This window comes from Hoplias malabaricus, chromosome 3, assembly GCF_029633855.1.
Source record: "Hoplias malabaricus isolate fHopMal1 chromosome 3, fHopMal1.hap1, whole genome shotgun sequence".
In the NCBI taxonomy this organism is placed as follows: domain Eukaryota; kingdom Metazoa; phylum Chordata; class Actinopteri; order Characiformes; family Erythrinidae; genus Hoplias; species Hoplias malabaricus.
In genome coordinates this window covers 78,089,212-78,109,211 of record NC_089802.1, presented here as the reverse complement: position 1 = coordinate 78,109,211, position 20,000 = coordinate 78,089,212, and the positions used below count along the sequence as shown (strand labels likewise).

The window sequence follows — 20,000 nt, the reverse complement described above, 5'->3', positions numbered from 1 at the left end:
AGATGTTTCCTGAATACTAAGAAGGAGAACTGCATCAAATGCCCAGTTTAAAATCCCAATCTCCAGGACAGATCCCAATCTCAATCTCCAGACTCCTCACAGACAGTCACCTGGAGGAAACCCACGCAGACACAGAGAGAACACACCACACTCCTCACAGACAGTCACCCGAAGGAAACCCACACGGACACAGAGAGAACACACCACACTCCTCACAGACAGTCACCCCGAGGAAACCCACGCAGACACAGAGAGAACACACCACACTCCTCACAGACAGTCACCCGGAGGAAACCCACGCAGACACAGAGAGAACACACCACACTCCTCACAGACAGTCACCCAGAGGAAACCCACGCAGACACAGAGAGAACACACCACACTCCTCACAGACAGTCACCCGGAGGAAACCCACACAGACACAGGGAGAACACACCACACTCCTCACAGACCCCAGAATGTTAATATATATCATAATCTAATTATTAAAAACCAAATACCTAACAGAAGAATATTCAAATTCAGCTTTAAACACTAGTTTTTAAAACCAAACCCCACCTGACCATGGAAGAGCTTTTCAGTCCAGTTTTGTGTGCATTTATATCCAGCCAATCACACTCAGTTGTGCAAGTGAAACCTCTGCAGAACCTGTACCTTCTGTCCTGCTGCATGAACACCGCCTGCCTTCCAAACCTGGGCATAAGGACAGTGACTGTTTAGTTATTTTGAGTCAATCTGTGGAGGATCTCAGTCAGCAGGTCTACACACACACTCCGCTTCCCACCTCACGGCCGCTCTCTGCAGCTTAAACAGAGCTTGAAATAAAAGATGAAGGACGACAATCCATCACCGTCCACTTCATCTTTCACTTCAAACCCACTTACACAAACACACAATCTCATTAGAGCAATGGATGCAAATCTGTCCCCTTCATCATCGTGGCTTCTCAGGCCTCATAAACAGCTCCGGCTCTGCTGGCAGCGACTCGGGGAGACGGAGGAGAGAAGGAAATGAGAAGAGACACGGCCGGATGCACTGGCTGTGAGAAAAGACCAGAGCAAGAGAACACCAACGGAGGGGATTGGGAAACAGACACACACACTGCTGCCAGAACACACACGGAAGCAGAGCGGTCAGGGCTGATGGGTGTGGAAAGAGGGGTGTCATTTATCTGGAACTTTTTCACACAGCCGTCAGCAGGATCTGCCCAGGGACCAGGGGCGTCTTAATCAGACTCCAGAGGAGCACTGGAACACTGCTTCATTCAGGGACTAGTTTGTGCTGCAGAGTGAGGAGGACCAAGTTTAATAGAAGTTTATTTAGTTGAGGGTGGTGAACCGGTTCTGTACACAGTTTAAAATCCGTCCTGCTGTCTGCGTTTATTAAACACCCTCATACTGCTGTAAGCACCAAACCAGCGCCGAACGACATTCACGACTGTGTACAACAGCACTCCTGTTACTACCATTACTGTAGCAACATTAATTCTGTCTTATTCCTTCACATATTGTCATTTTGTGCAGCCAAACAAACCCTACAGTGCCCAAAGCCTTCATTATATACATGAGGACACTTCAATTCTGTACACTTCTGACAAACAGATTAGTGGCAAACCAAAACAAGCAACGGATAATAATATAATAACAGCAGCCGTGGCTTGGTGGTGAGGAACTGGGCTGTAACCGGGAGGTGGTTGGTTCGATCCCCAGAGCCACCAGGTCATGACTGAAGTGCCCTTGAGCAAGGCGCCTAACCCCCAACTGCTCCCCGGGCGCCATGGCTAGGGCCACCCACCGCTCACTGCCCCCTAGTGTTCACTAGTGTGTGTGTAAATGTGTGTTTCACTGCACGGATTGGTCTACATGCGGAGAACAAATTCCTCTGTGCGCAAGAGTCAGGCATCAAAAAAGGCATTGATAAACATCTATGGTTCTACAAGGGTTCTTTAGTAAAGAAAGTGGTTCTATATAGAACTCTAAACACTTGAAGAACCATTTGTGTGATTAAAGGGTGAAGAGGTCTGGTTTAATGGAGAACGCTCTATAGATGATTCTATAAGCACCTTTCAGATAAAGGTTCTAAATGGAACCAATACGGTTCTTTTGTTGTAACAAGTCTGACATCGTAACAATAGAGAAACCCTTATTGGTGCCGTATGGAACCCTTCTGTAAAAGGTGTGGCACTGAACGCACGCCATGAGATGTCAGTACAGCAGAGAAGATGATTGACGCCCCCTAGTGGTCGTACTAAGCTGTGCTGGAGAAGGGAGGGGGATATCGTACCCACCCTAAGACTGAACAAGAGCCCCTGCTTTGAACGACTGAGGCATCACCTGGGTTTGAACCAGTGACAAGAGGCAAGGCTTAGACCTCTGCCCCACTTTGTATCTTCTCTCAACGAGTCCAGAGTCCTGTGTTTCTGCCTCATAAGGTTACAGAGGTTCTCTATTTGAGCTTTATTTTGTCTGTGTTTCTTCCTTCAGAGGATTTTAGGAAAACAGAATTCCTGATATAAAGTGCATTTCACGTCACCTACATCTGCCTCTTAGCTTCAGTCCAAAACTGAGAAGCACAACCAGAAACATCGACCACGTCTCAGACATTCAGCTGCACTTTGGAGGAGGAGAACGCACTGAGAGTATTTCAGGTCCACTGCTATCCGTGGGAAAACTGACCCCTTGGTACAAAAGGCCAACACTCAGCATCACGTGGACGTCTCGTTTGGTGGAGAATCTGATTTCTCTGCTGCAGTCTGATTAGGACGTCCCCTGGGCACTGGGCAGATCATGTGGATGGCTCTCTGGAGGAACGAGCCATTAGCGAGAGATGGGCTTCAGAGAACACTCCCCTCCAATCTCCCAGAGAAACGGAAATCAGTCGAGCCGATAATTGGACAGCTGGACCATAAGAGGTCTACGGTCAAGAAACCAATCTGAGGGAACTGCCGGGCCGGGGCTGACTGGAAAGCACCGATCAGAGAATTGACTGACGCGCCTTCGTCGCTCTCAGGATGGTAGCGGTGTTTGTGGGAACTAACGAGGGATGAAAATGAGAGTGGATCGTTAAAGAACTGGTGGGTAATGCAAGTGATTAGGTTTGACTTTTACCGTTAATGACAAACATGGTCAAGTAGAGAAGATACTGGCGGATAACGACTATAAACAACGTTCTCAGGAAGATATTTCTCTGTCCCAGCTACTAACACACGGCAGAGAAACGCCATCTGGAGGTTTTTAGACCACGGAGAGACTCCAAACGCTGAAAAGCACCAACCGAGATGAGGGTGTTGCTCTATTTCTGCTCCATAGGGGGGTAACACTGACTTATTATTGCTGTTTCTGATCACTTAAGGTGGAAATGTGTCCAAACTCAGGAGAGCACTAACTGCATGAAAGTAAACGCAGAGGGAAAGTGCTACAAAACTAAACAACTCGAGTTACACATGAGTTTCTGTGGGAATTCAAACAGTGAATAAACACTTAGACAATTTACACTTCAGTTGCGTACAAACAAGTTGTTTTTCTCCTCAAACACACCGTTCCACCTTAAAAGATCCAGAGCTTAGAACTGCACTTCCCCACAATAACAGTCATTCCTTTTAAGCCTGGGTCCCTTTCTGAGGTCCTGAGGCCAGCGGTGCTGTTTAGGAACGCATGAGGCATCACCGAGGATCATCTCAGTGATATCCCGAAGACAGGGCCAACTCAGGAACCCACTTCCTTACGCAATTTCTCCACGAGCCTTGGCTCCTCCTCTCGAGGGTGTCCTGGTCATGGCTCCATCATTTCCAAACCTCCACCACCTTTTAATCTCTTCTCTGGTTTCACAGGATGGATGTAACCAGGAAGGAAAGTTATTTTGAGCCCGTATTGGCTCCGAAAAAGAGCAGTGTGTCTGTTCTGGACCCTTTTACACCCCGTGGTGCTGTCGAACCCACACGAGCAGCCCAACCCCAAACACAGCATGATGTCCACTCCGTAACACACTCCCACTGAGTCCCCCCGCTGAGAGGCTCCCACCCAGGGGGTAACGTTTTAGGCACAACAAATCCCTGCACAGCTCACTAGACATGACGACAAGACACACACACACACACACACACACACACACACGAATGAGCCAGAGATGCACAGAGCCTTCTCACGTGAAACTGCCGTCTCAAAACTAACCCATGGTAAGAAGGGAATTAAAGCTGCAGCTCCTTCTACAGCAGAAAATCTGCCCTGGTCAAAGTGCCCTTGACAGCGCTTCTAGTAAAAAAATAATTAATCTACTTTAATCCTGTGGATAGAACCAATACTTCACTTGAACTAAGGAATTAAATCAGAGTTTGTCTGAGAAAGATTTAAAATACTCACTTAAAAATTATGGTTCTACAAGGGTTCTTTATAGAACCCTGTGGTTCTGTATAGAACCCTGGACACTTGAAGAACCTTTAGCGTTATTTAAGTGTTTTCTGCATTAGGAAGTTGGAGAGTGTGCTGTAGATGGTTCTACAGAGCACCATTTAGAAAAGGGTGTTTTGTTACAGAATAAGAACCGTTTGGAACCCACATACATCCAGAATCGGTGCTTCCCAAGTGACTACCTCCTCGCCGTGTGTACCCATTTACAACAGACCTTTCCGGAAGCTGGAGGAGTGAATGAAAGCCTCCCTCAGGAGTTTGAAGGTCTCTCTGCTTTAGTGGGAAGCTGCTGTTTTTCTAAACGAAGAAAAAGCCAGAATTACTCTTGGCGTGGGTTAACATGATTCCCTTCACTGTTCAAGGACAATCCGCACGTGCAGAGTCCAGCGCCTGTGCTGTGTGCTGGTCCCAGGCCGGCGTTTATGTGTTTACAGACCTTTCAGGAAGGTAGGAGCGCGGAGAAAGACAGAAAACATCCCGTCACAGGGTTTAAAGGTCTCTCTGGGTTGTAAACAAACAGATAAATAACCTTTTGTAAAGAAAACTATGAGCGAAGCCCCTCCAGATCCCCGTGCCCACTGTACACCTGCTGACGCTGCTTCAAACACCAACAAGAACCAAGTTTAAACCCAAATGTTAAAGCAAACAACAGGGAAATGATCCAAAAGCAGAGGTAATTAACATAACGCCGGAAAAGAAAAATGGGAAGTGGTTGTTTCTTGCTCTGGCGCTTCCACAGCGCTCAGAGAAACTGAGAATCCGAGTTGGTTGTGTTTTGTGTTTTTAATTGGACTCAGCACACTGGGTTTCTTGGTGGCTGCCTGTGTACCTTCAAAAACCAGCCGAGACGCAATTCAGAGACTATTTTTGGTCGTAAATGCACTTGGTCAAAGGTCTGAACTTGGACTATAAATAAAAAAAATAACAGAGAGAGAGAGAGAGAAAGAGATAAAGAGAGAGACAGAGAGAGAGAGAGAGAGAAAGAGATAAAGAGAGAGACAGAGAGAGAAAGAGAGAGACAGAGAGAGAGAGAGAGAGAGAGAGAGAGAGAGAGAGAGATAAAGAGAGAGAGAGAGAGAGAAAGAGATAAAGAGAGAGACAGAGAGAGAGAGAGAGACAGAGACAGACAGAAAGAGAAAGAGAGAGAGAGAGAGAGAGATAAAGAGAGACAAAAAGACAGAGAGAGAGAGAGAAAGAGAGACACAGAGAGAGAGAGAAAGAGAGACAGAGACAGACAGAAAGAGAGAGAGACACAGAGAGAGAAAAAGACAGGGAGAGAAAGAGAGACAGATAAAGAGAGAAACAGAGAGAGAGAGAGAAAGAGAGACAGAGACAGACAGAAAGAGAGAGAGAGAGAGAGAGAGAGAGAGAGAGAGATAAAGAGAGACAAAAAGACAGAGAGATAGAGAGAGAGAAAGACAGAGAGAGACAGAGAGAGAGACAGACACAGAGAAAAAGACAGGGAGAGAAAGAGAGACAGATAAAGAGAGAAAGAGAGAGAGAGAAAGAGAGAGAGAGAGAGATAAAGAGAGACAAAAAGAGAGAGAGAGACAAAGAGATAGAGACAGAGAGAGAGAGAGAGAGAGTGACAGACACAGAAAGAGAGAGACAGAGAGAGATAGAGATAAAGAAAGACACAGAAAGAGAGAGAGAGAGAGAGAGAGAGACACAGTAACAATGTGTGACATAATAAAAAGTTGTGAAGTAGTGAATTGTTAAAGTTTGGGCCATTAGTGCAATAACACATTAACAAGGAAGAGCTCCAGGAAGCAGGGGGGGACCCTCTGGGACTTCGGAGAAGATTTAATGATTCCTGGAAACTAAAAATATACGTCCTTTATATTTAAATGTATTTAAACATGGAAACTCTCACTGCACTCTTAACTTTCATAAGAAAACAAAGGGTTAATATCTTGAAAATCTCAGGTCTGTTCAGAGCCAGTGCTCCGTCTGTGAGGAGTGTGCTGTATTCTCCTTGTGTCAGTGTGGGTTTCCTCTGGGTCCTGGTGACTGGGTATGTGACTGAGTGAGTGTGTGACCTGAGTGAGTGTGTGAGTGACTGGGTGAGTGTGTGACTGAGTGAGTGTGTGACCTCAGTGAGTGAGTGAGTGACTGGGTGAGTGTGTGACTGAGTGAGTGAGTGAGTGACTGGCTGAGTGTGTGAGTGACAGTATGAGTGTCCACAGGTGTGTATGAGTGAGTGAGTGAGTGAGTGAATGGGTGATGCTCCTGTCTTGCGCCCAGTGATTCCAGGTAAGCTCAGGATAAAGAGGTAATGGAAGATGATTTAATGAATGAATGAGAGCTGCACTCACTCCTAAGAGAAGTGACTGTGTGAACTCTGAGGCAGAACTGGGCTAAAGTGATAAAGCAGCTGTAAGCAAATGTAAGCATTAGCATTGCAAAGCAGCGAGACGCAGAGCCAGTGGAACTCATTAAAAAGAGAGGCGTGATCATCTCGGAGCGTCGCAGGAACAGACAAAGAGCAAATAAAAGAAAAAACACAGATAAACAAATAAACAATCAGCCGTAGCTCACGCTGGGAGCCAGATACTAAGAGCTGGAACGGAAGAAGAGAAAAGTGAAGGATCAGGAGACGGAACCGGAGCCAGAGACGCTGACAGTCATCAGGAAAGACGAGTAAACACCACCATCGCCAAAGAACTGAAGGAGAATCAAACATCTACTGTACAGACCCTCACACGTCCTCCACAAGCAGAGAGACACGGTCCGGGGACTAGAGGATGGGCGACACACACTGTCTCTGTCTCTGACTTCACATCTACAAGGTGGACCAACGAGGGAGGAGTGTCTCACAGAGTGGACACAGGGTTTAAAAACTCCAGTAAACACTGCTGTGTCTGATCCACTCACACAAACCCAGTAGCTATTTTCCATCCAACCAAGTTTTCCGCTGAGACGAGGTGGAAGAGTTTGACTGTCGCTAAAGTGCAGAGGCGCAAAAGAGCGATGAAGTGTTTGTCAAATAAACGCTGAGGTTTCTACGGCACACGCACCACAGCGCCCCCCAGAGCCCGGAACTGACCCTGCGACCACTGGCCTTTAACAGACTCCCCCACAGATCCTCACGCTTCAGGACCCCTCTGTTCTCACACCAGCGCCCCCGGGTGGTCTTATTTTAGAGTGTGTATAGGTTACTGTACACACACAGCACTGAGCAAAATCAGAGTGAAGTGAAGTGGAGAAAAACACGTCGCATTTAGCATTTTTTCTGCAGATATTTCTTTAATACACAGAACATTGAAGGATTTGGAGGGATCCCCAGCTACGGTCACGGCAGCACCGAGGATAATCCACCACCTTCATCCTACCTGCTCTGCGCCGGTCCTGAGCACTGAAGCACAGGCATAAATAAGTATGCAGAGCGACAGACGGAGCCCAGTCTGTACCTGGAGAACTACAGAGCGACCTGTGAGGTCAGCGAGAGCCGAAACAAGGACAAGTAGGAAAAGGCAACATCACATCTCACCAAACATGGTCAGAACTTCCTGCTGCTCTGAAGCGGTGAGAGAGACACATGAAAGCCGCGATTCAGTGAAAACACTCAGTATTGATCTGTAACTCCCAGACCCCGAGCTTCTGAGAGCGGTTTCAGCTTCATCAATTATCCAACAGAACCAGAACCAGCCTCTCCAGCTCTGCACAAACAATCCAGACTTTACCCCGAGTCTCAGACGAGTCGAGTTTACTCCCTGCACACGTCAGAAAAACTTCTGCTTCTTAATGAACCGTCTGTGACCCGCTTCGGTCCAAACCCGACAGCAGTGTTCTCTCCCTGTGTAAACAGCCCTGTTCCTTTAAATGATAATGAGCCGCTCGCTGTTCACCCCGACCCCGAGCGCACAGCAGTGAGGAGCGAGGAGCAGAAGCTCTGGTTTTTAGCCGTTTTCACTCTGTTCTCTTTCTTCTCTGTTTTTACTCAGTGCTCTTATTTCTCCGCGCTCGTTGTGTCTGTTTCGCTGAGTTTAACCTCGTCTTTGCGCTCTCACATAAACACGGGTCCAGCGCTGTGATTGGACAGACTCAGACGAGGGGGCGGGGCCATTCTAAAGTCTCTGCACGTCAGAAGCGGAGCAGAATCAGAACGGCTCGTTTTATCCCGTGTTGTCTGATTCAGAGATCTGACTCGGGGGACTTGTTTCACTGCGTGTGGGTTGGTGGACTCCAGGAATAACTCACAGGTGTCTCACACAGGTCCACGTTGGGTCTACACTGCTGTAAACCGACAGAGAGTAACGTCACTGAGCCCTGACACATCTCTCCAGAGACACTGTGTCCGTGCAGCGGTTCCCCGTCTGTCTGCACTAAGAGGAAGTGGTCAGAAAGTTTAAGACCCGTGTCTCTCACGCTAACAGCTCCCCCGCGCCCTTCCCGGCTCTCAAAGATCCCACCAGGAGGAAGTGAGGAGGGAGACACTCACGCCATCTCCACAACATGAGACGTTTTCTAGAGAAATGACTCCACTCTGTCTCATGACTGACTGGAATTGTGTGCATGGACCATGCTGCACTCCGTCCAGAGACAGGGCTGTAAATATACACCGATGACTGATGAGTACAGTGAAGGATGCAGGGAGTGTTTTAAAGTGCTGTTCTAATGCTTTGATTTATTCCGTTTAATCACGTTATATTCCTCTTTTATGTTTTAATTCTTATTTAAACTGCTTTTGATTTGTTTTATTTATCATTTAATATTTCAGTTCTTTTTTTTTTTTTAATTGTTCTCTGCTGTTTTTTAAAGCATTCTGCTTTAACGTTGTGTACGAAAGTTACCACGATACGAATCTGCAAACGTATTCTTCTTAAAGGGAACATCTAACACTGTGGGGAAACATTGTTCTCTCTGGTTGTTAACATTCAAAAGCTCAGCGTTTTTAAGCTTTTAAGGTGGAACGGTGATATTTACAGAGGATAACGACTGTTGTTTGTTGGTGTCTGAAGTGTAAATTGTCTGTAAATGTTTATTCACTGTTTGAATTCCCACAGAAACTCACGTGTAACTTGAGATGTTTAGTTTCGTAGCACTGTCGCTAACACAGTTAGCAATCTCCACCTTAAGTGATCGGAAATAACAGCAGAAATAAGTCAGTGTTACCTGTATTTTTTAAGGTGGAGCGTTTTTGTGTGAGTAAGAAGCGACTGTATCTTTTAAGGTGGAGCGGTGTGTGTGAGTAAGAAGCGACTGTATCTTTTAAGGTGGAGCAGTGTGTGTGAGTAAGAAGCGACTGTATCTTTTAAGGTGGAGCAGTGTGTGTGAGTAAGAAGCGACTGTATCTTTTAAGGTGGAGCAGTGTGTGTGAGTAAGAAGCGACTGTATCTTTTAAGGTGGAGCAGTGTGTGTGAGTAAGAAGTGACTGTATCTTTTAAGGTAAAGCGGTGTGTGTGAGTAAGAAGCGACTGTATCTTGTTGGTGTCTGAAGTGTAAATTGTCTGTAAGTGTTTATTCAATGTTTGAATTCCCACAGAAACTCATGTGTAACTCGAGCTGTTTAGTTTTGTAACACTTTCGCTCTGTGTTTACTTTCATGTAGTTGGCGCTCTCCTGAATTTAGAGTCAGTTCCACCTTAAGTAATGTAACTGTAACAGCAGAAATAAGTCAGTGTTACCCCCCTGTGGAGCAGGAATAGAGCAACATCCTCATCTCGGTTGGTGCTTTTCAGCGTTTGGAGTCTCTCCGTTGTCTAAAAACCTCCAGATGGCGTTTCTCTGCCGTGAGCAGAGAGAGAGAAAGCCTAGCACCGGACCCAGACACTTTGTTTTTTTACCCATTCGTAAACACATTAGAGCGGTTTCCAGAGCAAAGTTGAATTACAATCGTGAACATCTCCTTTAACTCGACTAACCCAGGCGTCAGCGGGATCTAATCACGACTAAATATGTGGGAGCCATCATTCATTCGTAAAGCTGTCAACCCATAACCATGGAATTAATTTAATTGGGAACCAGTCTGTCGTCTAACGCCGTTAGCGCAAAAAGCAGACGCAAAAATCACGTGAAGTCTCGTAGCTCTTACGCACACAGAGGTTCGTTTGCGTAATACTTCTCTGATGCAGTGCGGACGTTCCATCGGCTCAGACTAACTCTTCCCCTCTCTCACACACTCTCACACACTCTCCAGCCCTCTCTCGCTGGCCCTACATTATTTAAGCGGTGCTCGGTAATAAGGCGAAGCTTTAAAGCTTTAAATCTAATCAGTAGAAATATAACAGCAGGAGCAAACTAATTAATAATTCACAAACTGATTTCGACAGCTGCACTGCAGCTAGAGCAGAGGGAGGGAAAAAAACGATCTGCCACAGGGCCCTGGAAAGGGTAATGTCTTTGTGAAATGCCCAACGGTAAGCGTCGGTTTCATCTGTGTGTGTGTGTGTGTGTGTTTTCCTCCAGGAAAGTCTGGACTGCTGCACTGCTACAGTATCTATTATCTGACACGCCATAAAACAATCGGACCAGAGTAAAACCATAACGTCTCTGAGGCGGCACGGCGTGATGCATGTGTCTGAGCGACCAACACTATAGCAACTTACAACAAGATCAACCATCACTTAGAGGACAGATCAGACACCACAGAGAAAAGAGAGATATGTTTTTTTGGAAGTCTCCTGACCCCTCAGCCCAGTGCCTCCCCTTGTCCTGACGTCAGGAGACGCTCCAGATGCTGTCTCGGCCTTCGGCACTATAGCTTTCGGCTCGTGTGGCTGACAGAAGACTACTTTTTCATGGTAGTGACTCTGTCACAGCTCCAGGGACCTGGAGGTTGTGGGTTCGAGTCCCGCTCCGGGTGACTGTCTGTGAGGAGTGTGGTGTGTTCTCCCTGTGTCTGTGTGGGTTTCCTCCGGGTGACTGTCTGTGAGGAGTGTGGTGTGTTCTCCCTGTGTCTGTGTGGGTTTCCTCCGGGTGACTGTCTGTGAGGAGTGTGGTGTGTTCTCCCTGTGTCTGCGTGGGTTTCCTCCGGGTGACTGTCTGTGAGGAGTGTGGTGTGTTCTCCCTGTGTCTGTGTGGGTTTCCTCCGGGTGACTGTCTGTGAGGAGTGCGGTGTGTTCTCCCTGTGTCTGTGTGGGTTTCCTCCGGGTGACTGTCTGTGAGGAGTGTGGTGTGTTCTCCCTGTGTCTGCGTGGGTTTCCTCCGGGTGACTGTCTGTGAGGAGTGTGGTGTGTTCTCCCTGTGTCTGCGTGGGTTTCCTCCGGGTGACTGTCTGTGAGGAGTGCGGTGTGTTCTCTCTGTGTCTGCGTGGGTTTCCTCCGGGTGACTGTCTGTGAGGAGTGTGGTGTGTTCTCTCTGTGTCTGCGTGGTTTTCCTCCGGGTGACTGTCTGTGAGGAGTGTGGTGTGTTGTCTCTGTGTCTGCGTGGGTTTCCTCCGGGTCACTGTCTGTGAGGAGTGTGGTGTGTTCTCTCTGTGTCTGCGTAGGTTTCCTCCGGGTCACTGTCTGTGAGGAGTGTGGTGTGTTCTCTCTGTGTCTGCGTAGGTTTCCTCCGGGTCACTGTCTGTGAGGAGTGTGGTGTGTTCTCTCTGTGTCTGCATGGGTTTCCTCCGGGTGACTGTCTGTGAGGAGTGTGGTGTGTTCTACCTGTGTCTGTGTGGGTTTCCTCCGGGTGACTGTCTGTGAGGAGTGTGGTGTGTTCTCCCTGTGTCTGCGTGGGTTCCCTCCGGGTGACTGTCTGTGAGGAGTGTGGTGTGTTCTCCCTGTGTCTGCGTGGGTTTCCTCCGGGTGACTGTCTGTGAGGAGTGTGGTGTGTTCTCCCTGTGTCTGCGTGGTTTTCCTCCGGGTGACTGTCTGTGAGGAGTGTGGTGTGTTCTCCCTGTGTCTGTGTGGGTTTCCGCAGGGAAGAACCAGGAAAAATAAAGAGAAACCAAAATAAAGAGAAACTAACCAGACATTTCTATTTGTATTGTACTCATGCTTAGTGCTGTGTGTGTTGTTGCTGATAGCACCCCAAAAACACACAATTACACCCCCCTTCATACACAGCTCTGTTCTCTTTTCTCTGTTCATTTTAAATCTAAAGAAGTGATCAGTCATTAGGACTGAAGTGGGTTCTCTCTCTCTCTCTCTCTCTCTCTCTCTCTCTCAAACGTGAGGGATCGCTGCAGAACGGAGGGATGAAAAGGAGGTTGGTATCAAATATTGAAGAGGAGCGCGTGAGGAGGGCTCTGCGGCACTCGGCCCGAGAGGAGAACAGAACGGCAGCACGGCTCTCAGAAAAACACCAGAGCAGGAGCACTGCAGGGTTAAAGAAGCGCGCGGAAAAAACTTCTGGGGCTTACAGGGCTCCCAGGACTTTCAGAAAACCTTCCAGAGCCGTCAGGAAAATCTTTATACCACGTCAGAAACGTCCTGGGTTCCAAATACCTTCCAGAAAAACCTCCCAGAGCTTCTCAAAACAACCCTGCAGTGCTTCTAGAGCTCACAGAGCTCTCCGGGAGAAGCTTAAAGATCTTCCAGAGGTTAAAGAGCTCTCGGGAAAACCATTCCGGATTCTCCAGAGACATTTCAGAGTAGCGTTTCACTCGAAGTCACACGAAGAAGCAAAGAGCAAGACCTCCCCACACACAGGGGGCGCTAAACACTTCTGAAATCAGTCAAATACAAGCGGCCGCAGAGCTCCATCATGTGAATCAACTCCTTCAAACTCCTCAGGTCCACGCTGAGAGCACCTGAGGCCAGCACTCCCTCCCTCCCTCCCTCCACTCACTTCTCTTTCATTCCCACCCCTTCTCTCTCTCTCTCATCTCCATCCCTCCATCTGCTGCTGCTGACCCCAGTTTGTAAGCAGGAGGCGCTCTCCTGGGCTCGCTCTCGTCCAGCTGACCGTCTTTAAGAAGGGCCAGGTGAGGCCAAACTGCTGCCATCTGTTCCAGCCCCGGAGCGCCCCCTCTGTCAGAATCAGGAATCTGAGGGCAGATGGCGCCACGGCGGTTTGGGACGGGACTTGGGTCCGCTCTGTTTTATTTACTGGGCAGTAATTGGTCCATCAGTTCAGGGCTCACCTGGGTTTGTCAGGACTCGAGGGGCAGGGTTTATTCCAGTGATTTCAGACTGTTCTGAGCCAGAATCTTCTGGAGCACAGCTGGTTCGGGACAGGATTGATGTTATATTTAAGTCTTCTTCTGAGAGAGAGTCAGCTGGGGTCTGTCGGACTCGGGGGCACAGGTTTCCTCGGCGTAGTTCAGACTCGGGGTCACGGATCTGCGGCTCGGACCATGGTTCATTCTCTTTCCACTTAAACTGGGCCCATTCCGTTTGGTCCCGAGGTCTTTCAGAGGCTTTAGGACAGCGGAGCAGAACTGTCAGTGTTTCAGGGCGCTGCGTTGGTTCTGAGCTCCATCGGGAAAAAGCTGCAGAAGACTGTGATGGGTTTGTTCTGTTCTTGGGGACAATACTGTGTCCTAAAGTCCGTGTGAGTGTGGGTTTAGACCAGTTACAGACGGGGTCAGCGTTAGAGCCGGGAACGCAGGGCTGGATTTATATAACGGTATAGTTTTACATTGTGGTCGATACGAACCGTGTAAAATCCGCTTTGTGAACATTCATATTATTAAACTGAGTGCTGAACTGACGACAGCGCCCCCTAATGACCGTCAGTCAGTGACAGAGGCTGTAAATAACGTGCACTGAAATAGTGTTTAAAAGTCATATCATTGTTAGCAAAATAGTTTATATTGTGATATATATTTATATAGATACTTAATTACTGCCCAGCCCTACGTGAACGTAACGTATTAATGCTTCATTTGTAGGTTATTTCAGTTCATAAAAAGTGAATTGTGATTTGTAATTCAACACAAAAGCAGAGAACGTGTGAATTATGAATTATACATTACATTTATATGCTAATAAACAGAAAACAAAGGCAGAGTACAATGTACAATAAAACCGTGACTTCAGAGGAACTCCGAAACCCAAAAGGGCTTTGCCTTGCCTTTAAGCGAATGGATGGTTCGCCCCTGGAAAACCCACTTGTGAAAACCACCATCATCATCAAGAGTTAGGATACAAACCGGAGTAGAACACCGCCCTACACTCGGCTCCTAGCCACAGCCTACAACTTGTTCAAAGACAACGTCTGTGATTGTGGGGAACTGCTGTTCTCTCTGGTTTGTTTGTGTTTCAGAAACTCTGTATCTTTTAAGGTGGAGCGGTGTGTGTGAGTAAGAAGCGACTGTATCTTTTAAGGTGGAGCAGTGTGTGTGAGTAAGAAGCGACTGTATCTTTTAATGTGGAGCGGCGTGTGTGAGTAAGAAGCGACTGTATCTTTTAAGGTGGAGCGGCGTGTGTGAGTAAGAAGCGACTATCTTTTAATGTGGAGCGGTGTGTGTGAGTAAGAAGCGACTATCTTTTAAGGTGGAGCGGTGTGTGTGAGTAAGAAGCGACTGTATCTTTTAAGATGGAGCGGTGTGTGTGAGTAAGAAGCGACTGTATCTTTTAAGGTGGAGCGGCGTGTGAGAGTAAGAAGCGACTATCTTTTAAGGTGGAGCGGTGTGTGTGAGTAAGAAGCGACTGTATCTTTTAAGGTGGAGCGGTGTGTGTGAGTAAGAAGCGACTGTATCTTTTAAGGTGGAGCGGTGTGTGTGAGTAAGAAGCGACTGTATCTTTTAAGATGGAGCGGTGTGTGTGAGTAAGAAGCGACTGTATCTTTTAAGGTGGAGCGGTGTGTGTGAGTAAGAAGCGACTGTATCTTTTAAGGTGGAGCGGTGTGTGTGAGTAAGAAGCGACTGTATCTTTTAAGGTGGAGCGGTGTGTGTGAGTAAGAAGCGACTGTATCTTTTAAGGTGGAGCGGCGTGTGAGAGTAAGAAGCGACTGTATCTTTTAATGTGGAGTGGCGTGTGTGAGTAAGGAGCGACTGTATCTTTTAAGGTGGAGCGGCGTGTGTGAGTAAGGAGCGACTGTATCTTTTAAGGTGGAGCAGTGTGTGCAAGTAAGAAGCGACTGTATCTTTTAAGGTGGAGCATATCGCTGCATAAAACCTAGTGTCTGACTGAGACACTTTGTTTTTTTTACCCATTGACAGACACTGGGGCAATCGTAAACATGTTTTTTAATTACAATCATGAACTACGTCTTTTATTGCTAGGCGCCCTGTTCTTTCAGGCTGGAGTTTCCCCTCTCAGGGGTCCAGGGGCCAGATCTGTGTTTCGCTCCGACTCTTCCAGGACTCTGCTTTTATTTTGTGTCTCGGAGCAGCTTTCATTTGTCGCTTGTGTTTCATATTTCCCAAGTCCCACACACACTCCATAAAGACACGAGACCTCCAGATGTCCCCCAGCCTTCCCTGCGTCAACACCGGTCCCCGACTGAGAGCGCGCTCAGATGAATATTTATGGCCTGCTCTGCTGCTGCTTCGCTCCGAGCTCAGGAACATGTTCGTACACACTCGGGAGCAGAGGCTCGGCCTACGGAGCCGCTCCACACTCTGAAACACACTGCGGCTCCCTCTCGGTCTTTAGTCTGACCTGCTCGATACACACTCCTGATCCACCTCTAATGAACATGTTGATTTCAGAGCTATTGATCAACTGCTGCCGGAGAAGAAAAGACCCGGCCGACAGCTTTTATTACCTCGCGTAAAGCTGTCTGCGGATGTTTCATAGACGTGCCATTGCCTCGCTTTACAAATCACTCGCCACGTCAGAACACACACAGGCCTCTGCCTCTGCATCTTCCCTCCTCCAGGCGTTACCTGCTGGTTTATAAACGCTGGACTGGGTTTCCAAGGGGCAGCGATTAAACAGCGGTCTGCTTTCAGGGTCCTAAGAGTTTAACACCTTGAACGTCCATCAAAATGATCATTAAGCACAAGTTAATCAACTCCCGGGGGAAGGGAACACACACGAAGGAGGAGGGACTCCTAACAACCGCGCAAAGACCCTGCCGTCTCTCACTAAACACCGTTCCCATCAGATAAACAGCACTTAAAGGGACATTACGTAATATATTCACTTCAAAAGTACAGCCGTTGTTGCTACCCTGGATTCAGGACTGCAGAAACTGCACTATGTAACTTTAGGAGGAGGGTAGGAAACTGTTACTGGGTGAGTGTGTGAGTGACTGGGTGAGTGTGTGAAACATTCAAAGCTGGGGTTAGACTACGCGGATTTTACCCCGATTCCCAGTCGGACCGGGCCTGTGCTGCTTGGCTGTAGTCTGCAGACGCTGGTGTGAGTTGGGGGAAAAGTCGTGTAGTGTGTGAGGGGCTCAGACTCCAAATCGCCAAAGCAGTCGCAGCATATCTAACTTTGAACATAGTCGCGTCGTGTAAGTTCTACACCAACTCAGTGCTAAAGAGTAAAACTATGACAAACTACAATACATTACATAGAGCTGAAAGCACATGTCCCCAAATAGCCAGTATTACCTGTAGGAGGAGGAGTGAGCGCCACAGAACACACTGTTACAGCCTTTGTGGATCTACACAAAAAGCAGCGCAAACAATAACCGCAGTTATAGGTTGTAGGTCCGTGTTTACGTGTGTCTCCTCGGAAGCGCGAGTCCCGTGTTTAGTTTGGGAGTTTGGGGCGGTGTAGTGTGTGCGTGACCCAGTCTGTTTATAATCTGCCCCGTGTAGTGTCTCCAGGGTTTAGACAGCATTCGGCAGCACCCTGAGTGTGACACTGGAACAGGAAAATAGTACCGACATCATGCAGTGTGGACCCACAGCGTAAGACCACATTAACGAAGCCGGGCGTGGGTTGTCAAGCGTAGAGAGGAGCGACAGAACGGGGGGGGTACTCACCCTGGGTTGCCAGTTCTCGTACTGTTTCTGGAGGTTGGCGCCTATCGTCTCCAGGGCTTTCTGCGGACTCATGGACAGAGGATCTGGAACCAAGAAGAAAACAGTTCACACCAAACCGGGAGAGAGGGACTGGGTGAGTGTGTGAAACTGCCCACAGGTGTGAATGTGTGTGAGTGACTGGGTGAGTGTGTGAAACTGTCCACAGGTGTGTGTGTGTGTGAGTGACTGGGTGAGTGTGTGAAACTGTCCACAGGTGTGTGTGTGTGTGTGAGTGACTGGGTGAGTGTGTGAAACTGCCCACAGGTGTGTGTGTGTGACTGGGTGAGTGTGTGAAACTGTCCACAGGTGTGTGTGTGAGTGACTGGGTGAGTATGTGAAACTGTCCACAGGTGTGTGTGTGTGTGAGTGACTGGGTGAGTGTGTGAAACTGTCCACAGGTGTGTGTGTGTGAGTGACTGGGTGAGTGTGTGAAACTGTCCACAGGTGTGTGTGTGTGAGTGACTGGGTGAGTGTGTGAAACTGTCCACAGGTGTGTGTGTGTGTGAGTGACTGGGTGAGTGTGTGAAACTGCCCACAGGTGTGAGTGTGTGAGTGACTGGGTGAGTGTGTGAAACTGTCCACAGGTGTGAGCGTGTGAGTGACTGGGTGAGTGTGTGAAACTGTCCACAGGTGTGAGTGTGTGAGTGACTGGGTGAGTGTGTGAAACTGTCCACAGGTGTTAGTGTGTGAGTGACTGGGTGAGTGTGTGAGTGACTGAGTGAATGTGTGAAACTGTCCACAGGTGTTAGTGTGTGAGTGACTGGGTGAGTGTGTGAGTGACTGAGTGAATGTGTGAAACTGTCCACAGGTGTGAGTGTGTGAGTGACTGAGTGAGTGTGTGAAACTGCCCACAGGTGTGAGGGTGTGTGAGTGACTGGGTGAGTGTGTGAAACTGCCCACAGGTGTGAGTGTGTGTGAGTGACTGGGTGAGTGTGTGAAACTGCCCACAGGTGTGAGTGTGTGTGAGTGACTGGGTGAGTGTGTGAAACTGTCCACAGGTGTGAGTGTGTGAGTGACTGGGTGAGTGTGTGAAACTGTCCACAGGTGTGAGTGTGTGAGTGACTGGGTGAGTGTGTGAAACTGTCCACAGGTGTGAGTGTGTGTGAGTGACTGGGTGAGTGTGTGAAACTGTCCACAGGTGTGAGTGTGTGTGAGTGACTGGGTGAGTGTGTGAAACTGTCCACAGGTGTGAGTGTGTGTGAGTGACTGGGTGAGTGTGTGAAACTGTCCACAGGTGTGAGTGTGTGTGAGTGACTGGGTGAGTGTGTGAAACTGTCCACAGGTGTGAGTGTGTGAGTGACTGGGTGAGTGTGTGAAACTGCCCACAGGTGTGAGTGTGTGAGTGACTGGGTGAGTGTGTGAAACTGTCCACAGGTGTGAGCGTGTGAGTGACTGGGTGAGTGTGTGAAACTGTCCACAGGTGTGAGTGACTGGGTGAGTGTGTGAAACTGTCCACAGGTGTTAGTGTGTGAGTGACTGGGTGAGTGTGTGAGTGACTGAGTGAATGTGTGAAACTGTCCACAGGTGTTAGTGTGTGAGTGACTGGGTGAGTGTGTGAGTGACTGAGTGAATGTGTGAAACTGTCCACAGGTGTGAGTGTGTGAGTGACTGAGTGAGTGTGTGAAACTGCCCACAGGTGTGAGTGTGTGTGAGTGACTGGGTGAGTGTGTGAAACTGCCCACAGGTGTGAGTGTGTGTGAGTGACTGGGTGAGTGTGTGAAACTGCCCACAGGTGTGAGTGTGTGTGAGTGACTGGGTGAGTGTGTGAAACTGTCCACAGGTGTGAGTGTGTGAGTGACTGGGTGAGTGTGTGAAACTGTCCACAGGTGTGAGTGTGTGAGTGACTGGGTGAGTGTGTGAAACTGTCCACAGGTGTGAGTGTGTGTGAGTGACTGGGTGAGTGTGTGAAACTGTCCACAGGTGTGAGTGTGTGAGTGACTGGGTGAGTGTGTGAAACTGTCCACAGGTGTGAATGTGTGTGAGTGACTGGGTGAGTGTGTGAAACTGCCCACAGGTGTGTGTGTGTGTGTGAGTGACTGGGTGAGTGTGTGAAACTGCCCACAGGTGTGTGTGTGTGAGTGACTGGGTGAGTGTGTGAAACTGTCCACAGGTGTGAGTGTGTGAGTGACTGGGTGAGTGTGTGAAACTGTCCACAGGTGTGTGTGTGTGAGTGACTGGGTGAGTGTGTAAAACTGCCCACAGGTGTGAGTGTGTGGTTGACTGGGTGAGTGTGTGAAACTGTCCACAGGTGTGAGTGTGTGAGTGACTGGGTGAGTGTGTGAGTGACTGAGTGAATGTGTGAAACTGTCCACAGGTGTGAGTGTGTGACTGAGTGAGTGTGTGAAACTGCCCACAGGTGTGAGTGTGTGAGTGACTGAGAGAGTGTGTGAAACTGTCCACAGGTGTGAGTGTGTGAGTGACTGGGTGAGTGTGTGAGTGACTGAGTGAATGTGTGAAACTGTCCACAGGTGTGAGTGTGTGAGTGACTGAGTGAGTGTGTGAAACTGCCCACAGGTGTGAGTGTGTGTGAGTGACTGGGTGAGTGTGTGAAACTGCCCACAGGTGTGAGTGTGTGTGAGTGACTGGGTGAGTGTGTGAAACTGTCCACAGGTGTGAGTGTGTGAGTGACTGGGTGAGTGTGTGAAACTGTCCACAGGTGTGAGTGTGTGAGTGACTGAGTGAGTGTGTGAAACTGCCCACAGGTGTGAGTGTGTGTGAGTGACTGGGTGAGTGTGTGAAACTGCCCACAGGTGTGTGTGTGTGTGTGTGAGTGACTGGGTGAGTGTGTGAAACTGCCCACA

The 20,000-nt window shown here is 48.4% G+C and overlaps 1 protein-coding gene across 3 annotated transcripts in view; it reads right to left on the bottom strand.

The window, feature by feature from the left end:
• rptor (regulatory associated protein of MTOR, complex 1) overlaps window positions 1-20,000 on the bottom strand; it is a 119,479-nt gene that overhangs the window by 88,206 nt on the left and 11,273 nt on the right. For all 3 annotated transcript variants that reach the window (XM_066665779.1, XM_066665780.1, XM_066665781.1), the window contains exon 4: window positions 17,161-17,243. In XM_066665779.1, the coding sequence (XP_066521876.1) occupies window positions 17,161-17,243 (83 nt within the window). The remainder of the gene's footprint in view (window positions 1-17,160; window positions 17,244-20,000) is intronic.